Source organism: Hyla sarda, chromosome 4 (assembly GCF_029499605.1).
Source record: "Hyla sarda isolate aHylSar1 chromosome 4, aHylSar1.hap1, whole genome shotgun sequence".
Classification (NCBI taxonomy): domain Eukaryota; kingdom Metazoa; phylum Chordata; class Amphibia; order Anura; family Hylidae; genus Hyla; species Hyla sarda.
The window spans coordinates 407,730,607-407,736,329 of NC_079192.1; the positions used below are offsets into that span (position 1 = coordinate 407,730,607).

General features: G+C 50.1%; 3 protein-coding genes across 3 annotated transcripts; 2 read left to right on the forward strand and 1 right to left on the reverse strand.

Annotated features, from left to right (window-relative positions):
• The first annotated feature begins 1,040 nt into the window (after positions 1 to 1,040).
• LOC130267586 (histone H3) lies at positions 1,041 to 1,451 on the forward strand. The gene has a single exon (XM_056517591.1). It carries the CDS (start codon positions 1,041 to 1,043, stop codon positions 1,449 to 1,451), a length of 411 nt encoding a protein of 136 aa, XP_056373566.1.
• A 1,682-nt stretch (positions 1,452 to 3,133) lies between these two features.
• LOC130267587 (histone H2B 1.1) lies at positions 3,134 to 3,622 on the reverse strand. The gene has a single exon (XM_056517592.1). The coding sequence runs from the start codon at positions 3,601 to 3,603 to the stop codon at positions 3,223 to 3,225; it is 381 nt and encodes a 126-aa protein (XP_056373567.1). The 5' UTR covers positions 3,604 to 3,622; the 3' UTR covers positions 3,134 to 3,222.
• A 26-nt stretch (positions 3,623 to 3,648) lies between these two features.
• On the forward strand, positions 3,649 to 4,343 carry LOC130367510 (histone H2A type 1-like). The gene is made up of 2 exons (XM_056569932.1): positions 3,649 to 3,672; positions 3,906 to 4,343. Exons 1-2 carry the CDS (start codon positions 3,649 to 3,651, stop codon positions 4,311 to 4,313), a joined length of 432 nt encoding a protein of 143 aa, XP_056425907.1. The 3' UTR covers positions 4,314 to 4,343.
• The last annotated feature ends 1,380 nt before the right edge of the window (positions 4,344 to 5,723 follow it).

Here is a 5,723-nt window from a genome sequence, read left to right on the forward strand (position 1 = left end):
CTCTCATGGCCTCTGTGGCCCGACAGAAGTTCACACATGTACGCAGCTCATACGGCTGCCTCATATACATTTACTGTTGATCCACAGCGCTATCGGGATCCCTATGCCCGATGGCGCTGTCATCAGGATCCCCACGCCCGCATCTCTACTCCCCGTCCCCCGCATCTCTACTCCCCGTCCCCCGCATCTCTACTCCCCGTCCCCCGCAGCTCTACTCCCCGTCCCCCGCAGCTCTACTCCCCGTCCCTCCGTAGCTGTACTCCCCGTCCCGTTAACGCTCAGTGAGCGGGGAACAGAAAGTAGAGCATCGGGCGCAGGTTAAGTTATTCGCGTAGTGCTGCGCATGCGCAGTACTACTTTACCTGTGCCCGATGCTCTACTTTCTGTTCCCCGCTCCCTGAGCGTTAACGGGACGGGGAGTACAGCTGCGGGGGGCGGAGGACGGGGAGTAGAGCTGCGGGCGTGGGGCGCTCGCGGGGACGCACACTGATGACAGCGGCATCGGGTATAGGAATCCCGATAGCGCTGTGGATCAACAGTACATGTAATAATAGAGTATGTGTATATGAGCCAGCCGTATGAGCTGCGTAAATGTATGAACTTCTGTCGGGCCACAGAGGCCATGTTAGCTCCGTGCAGCTTCAGCTATCACAGGGTGAGGAGATCCTCTCCCTGTGATAGCCAAACTGAGACTACTGTGCGCATCGATGCGTGAAGTTTAAATATGTCACGTGACAAGAGAGAGCCAATAGAATGTGATGGAGGCGGACCATCTCATTCTATGGCAAATCTCATTCCACGGCAATGCATCGGCATCGTGTCATACATGGGGGGCGCTGAGGATGGGCCCCGCCGCTTCAGAACAAAGATTAATCACAGACGTCACATGTTGTTTTGGCGGGCTCTAGTTTGTATGAATCAGCCAATGGGATGAAGGGGTGTGGTTAACATGAGCCAATGGTGATGAGACCAGGAGTATAAATATTCCGCTCTTTCCTCTCTTCCCATCACTTCTCCGCTGTGTACGTGTACAGAGGATCATGGCTAGGACCAAGCAGACCGCACGTAAATCCACCGGAGGGAAAGCTCCCCGCAAGCAACTGGCTACCAAGGCAGCCAGGAAGAGCGCTCCCGCCACTGGTGGGGTGAAGAAGCCTCACCGCTACCGTCCAGGTACAGTGGCTCTCCGTGAGATCCGCCGCTACCAGAAGTCCACCGAGCTGCTGATCCGGAAGCTCCCCTTCCAGCGCCTGGTGAGAGAGATCGCCCAGGACTTCAAGACCGATCTTCGCTTCCAGAGCTCGGCGGTCATGGCCCTGCAGGAGGCCAGCGAGGCTTACCTGGTGGGACTCTTTGAGGACACCAATCTGTGCGCCATCCACGCCAAGAGGGTCACAATCATGCCCAAAGACATCCAGCTGGCCCGCAGGATCCGTGGGGAGCGAGCTTAGATCTGCCCGGGACCCGCATACAACACAAAGGCTCTTTTCAGAGCCACCTAATTCTCCATAAAATGAGCTGATATCACCATCTTATGTTTTTCTGTCCCGATTGTCTTGCTGAGCTCTGAAATATAATCCCGGGATTGTTCTCTGTAGTTTGCCCTGTACTGTGCCAGCGGCCGCTTCCATGTGTTACGGGTTATACTGTGACCCTGATCGGTAGAAGAAATATGAAGCGCTGAGTGAAAATTAGATTAATCGGGCGCTGGGTCCTAGTGCCGCCTCTCCCGGCCATGTGTTCCTTTAATTGGAGATAGGGGATTTATTCGGTTCACTCGGTCCTGTTATCGGTTAATATGCCGGCTGCCTGCACCCTTCTCACGCACAGAACATCTCACTGTCCAGGCTGTAATGTAATAGACCATCAGCCCCATCATCCTCACTGATGACCGCACATCGCTCCCCGCACTATACAGCGGCTGTAATATCCAGGTAATGATACAACTGCTGAGTATAGAGAGCGGAGGAATGATTCCCTTGTATCCATCTGTACAATCCCAAGCCTCGGGGGCCAGAAGAGCCTCTGCTGTGCACACAACCCCTACACCTGGGGCTTTATCATAAAGTCATCAATATATAGAATCTGGGCTAAGGGAGCGTTCAGTCCTGTATTCCGTTCATTGTGCAACAGCGACATCTACTGTCAGTTTACTGCAATCACATTACTAGATATCAGGTTCCCGTTAATTTTGTGGTTTTCTGTTTCTTTTGCGGTCAACTCATTATTCTATAAAGGATTACATTCTAATATCTGCTGATCAATAATAAATGTTAACCCTTTAACGTCTGATAGTGTGAATATATCGCTAATAGAGTAGATCAGTAATGATCCGGTCCCTGACTTTGAGATACTGATTCTGATGGAGGAAACTGGTATTATCCTTAATACTGTGGTGTCCTCCCTGCTGTGCATTGTGGGACTGCGTCATTATTGTAGTGCAAATTAACGCTAAAGGGTTAACAATGAGCGGTGTGCGCGGTCCCGTCCGATGCCTAATGCTCATTGGCTGATCACAGGACGTTCGGGATTTTAATTTCCCGCTTCCTCCAGACCCGATAACAATGGAGAGATCTCCCCGAGATGTAGAGGCTGATCCTGTGGCTGACTACTACCCTCATCCTCCTTGTTTATCACTTTCGCACAGATGAACATTTTTTGAGATCGTAGAGAAGAATGTGCGGACTAAACTTATTCTGGTGTCACCGCAACAAAGATAAAGCTGTGAGATAGGAGGACGGGAATTCTGTTCCGCGGTCCTGACCTGAGAGGGAGCGGGGATGAAGTGAGGGCTATAAAGCAGAAAACCGGCCCTGTGCGGAGGATCACATTCCTCTACAGAAACAGTGTTATTCATTGCACCGGTTATGTACAGACCATGGGGAGTATAGGAGGGATAATCGGAGACTTCGGGTGGATGAGATTTAGTTACACTGACCAAATGTCAAAAGGGAAACTATAGAGAACTGATCTACAGCGCCCCCCACTCCACCACAGGAGAATATACACCCTGCAGTCAGTGAGAACCGCAGCCGCCGCTCTGATCTCACCCGATCCCGGAGCAGAATATATATAGTATCAATAGACTGTACTGACAGAATAGCGGCCACATATACAGAAGAGAATACGGGGAATACAGACAGGAGAAGCTCCAGCTCTATTATAGACAATGTGGGTGGCTCTTAGAAGAGCCTTTGGGGTGACAGCAGGAGGCGGAGCAGGTTACTTGGCGCTGGTGTACTTGGTGACGGCCTTGGTGCCCTCGGACACGGCGTGCTTGGCCAGCTCTCCAGGCAGCAGCAGGCGCACGGCGGTCTGGATCTCCCGGGAGGTGATGGTGGAGCGCTTGTTGTAGTGAGCCAGGCGGGAGGCTTCCCCTGCGATGCGCTCGAAGATATCATTCACAAAGGAGTTCATGATGCCCATGGCCTTGGAGGAGATGCCGGTGTCAGGGTGGACCTGCTTGAGCACCTTGTACACGTAGATGGCATAGCTTTCCTTCCTGGTCTTCCTACGCTTCTTACCGTCCTTCTTCTGAGTCTTGGTCACGGCTTTCTTGGAGCCTTTCTTGGGCGCTGGTGCAGACTTGGCGGGATCAGGCATGATGCTCAGTCACAATACTTCTTCACTAAAACAGAGAGAATAAAGATGCTTCCTCCTCCCACTGCAGCCGTATTTATAGGCAGCCCATGCAAATGAGAAATGCTGTCTGCTCGCTGTTCTACTGGAGGAGCAAATCATGTGACCTGTGGGAGTGTCATAAGCCCCGCCCAGTGCAGTTTATTGGTGTCTCTTTAATTCTCCTCACCATTGGCTGGATTCAAATGTACCCAATCACAGGAGCCGGAGGGCGGAGCAGGAACCTATAAAAGCAGCAGAAAGAACGGCTTGTCTTGAGTGATTAGGCTTCACTTATCATTATGTCTGGACGCGGCAAACAAGGAGGAAAGGTTCGGGCTAAGGCAAAGACCCGCTCATCCCGGGCAGGACTCCAGTTCCCCGTCGGTCGTGTACACAGGCTTCTCCGCAAAGGGAACTACGCCGAGAGGGTTGGCGCCGGTGCTCCGGTCTACCTGGCCGCTGTGCTGGAGTATTTAACCGCTGAGATCCTGGAATTGGCCGGTAATGCCGCCCGGGACAATAAGAAGACCCGCATCATCCCCCGTCACCTGCAGCTGGCCGTGCGCAATGACGAGGAGCTGAACAAGCTGCTGGGAGGGGTGACCATCGCCCAGGGAGGCGTCCTGCCCAACATCCAGGCCGTGCTGCTGCCCAAGAAGACCGAGAGCAGCAAAGCGGCCAAGAGCAAGTGATCACCGCTTATCCCAGACCCATCCTGAACACCAAAGGCTCTTCTAAGAGCCGCCCACATTGTCTCCTACAGAGCTGGCACCGCTGATCTCGGGTGTAATAGGGATCTGCACTGATTGATCTGTTATGGGGCGGATAAGAACATCCTGCGCATCTGTGTTTTACATAACAGGGATGAATTTGTTGGTATTTGAGGGGTTAATACTCTTTCATAGTGTGAATAGAAGTTTCCATAGGTTTTGTTTCTCGCAATGTAATTTACGGATCCTCCAAAATAGACTGGACCGCAGTGTAGAGATGGCGCCCCCTATACTGTAACCTCCTGAACACATCGGATCTTCAGCCGCATTACACAGCGCGGCCTCCATCCAGCCGGATCAGGGGTCATCGCTTCTCCATCGCTGGTTACATATAGATCCCGGCACTAATCGCCCCAGAGCCGGCCGGTCCTGACACCTTATTACATGGAGACAATGAGCGCTTTGTATCCGGCTACAAAACCGTTGGTTATTTTCCCGCTCATTCCACGATTGTCGCTGTTTGTCTGTGTAAAGAATAAACAGGAAACAAAATATAATAAAACGAGGAAAGTTATAGTAAAGTAAATGCGCTCAGCTCGTTCACTTTATTAGTGAGTAAAAAATAACATTTATAAAAAACAAAAGTAATCTCGGGGCCTTTTGGCTACTAGTATTATTGGATACAATAGATAAATAGAAATCACAGAAAAACTAAATAGTTAAGGGGTTAAACAAGTAAAACAGACATCGGTGAAGTTATTCTGAGCTATTATAAAAAGTAACAATCCTGTTAGTTGTAACAATGTAACGAACGAGACACTAGAGGGCGGCGGCTGCTGCTTTGTTACAATGAAAATGTTTCTGAATATTAGTTCCAGAAAATAAACGTAATAAAACATCGTTGTATGCTCCGGATATCGCACTGTGTGTATGCCACCAATAAAGATTCTAATCCTATGCGCAATGCTCGCACAGCTGCCGTTGGTTATAATCTTTTATAATTCATGACTATAATTAATTTCCAAAGTTTGGTGTAGATAACCGCACAGCGCTCCCACTCATACACCGATCACCCTCCCGCTGTCTCGGTCTCAGCTTGTGAATAAACCGGCCGTGCATGGAAGCCTGAAGGGGAGAGATCGGTGGTGTTTCCTTGTTTTATTGGTATCAGTTTTAATGCTCCATCTTGATTTTTTAATCATATTTTTATTACTTAACTTTCAGAAAATTCATCCAAAGCACCATATACCGGAGCCACAGCTCGGGCCATCGAGATAAAATCCTTGCAAATCCCAAAATCGGGTTTCCTCTTCAATATGCAGCTTCTATATCTTAACCACGATAATTGTACAGACAAGGACAATACACTACGACAGATCTCCGATAACACAC